The sequence below is a fragment of the Penaeus monodon genome, chromosome 19 (genome assembly GCF_015228065.2).
Source record: "Penaeus monodon isolate SGIC_2016 chromosome 19, NSTDA_Pmon_1, whole genome shotgun sequence".
Classification (NCBI taxonomy): domain Eukaryota; kingdom Metazoa; phylum Arthropoda; class Malacostraca; order Decapoda; family Penaeidae; genus Penaeus; species Penaeus monodon.
The window spans coordinates 39,763,074-39,763,358 of NC_051404.1; the positions used below are offsets into that span (position 1 = coordinate 39,763,074).

General features: G+C 55.8%; 1 protein-coding gene across 2 annotated transcripts in view; it reads left to right on the forward strand.

Moving 5' to 3' along the window:
• LOC119585227 (transient receptor potential cation channel subfamily M member 4-like) overlaps positions 1-285 on the forward strand; it is a 13,672-nt gene that overhangs the window by 845 nt on the left and 12,542 nt on the right. For both annotated transcript variants that reach the window (XM_037933886.1, XM_037933887.1), the window contains exon 3: positions 55-264. In XM_037933886.1, coding sequence (XP_037789814.1) covers positions 55-264 — 210 coding nt within the window. The remainder of the gene's footprint in view (positions 1-54; positions 265-285) is intronic.

Consider the following 285-nt stretch of genomic DNA (forward strand, 5'->3'; position numbering starts at 1 on the left):
TCGCTGTTCTCTCTCCTAACTCACCCTCCCCACCTTCACCGCTTTTCCCACCAGGACGCGTCTCGAAGAAGCCCTACACATACCGAGTCCCAGAGGCCTGGAAGTCCCTGTGATCATGCTGCTTCTAGATGGCGGAGTCAGGGCGATAGACAGGTGCTTGAAGGCCCTGAAGAGGCGTGTTCCTGTGTTGGTGGTGCAGGGCTCTGGCGGGGCGGCGGATCTGCTGGCTGATTCCACAGAGAGTTATTTACCAATGAGTCGGGGGTAAGAAGCTAAAAAAATGTA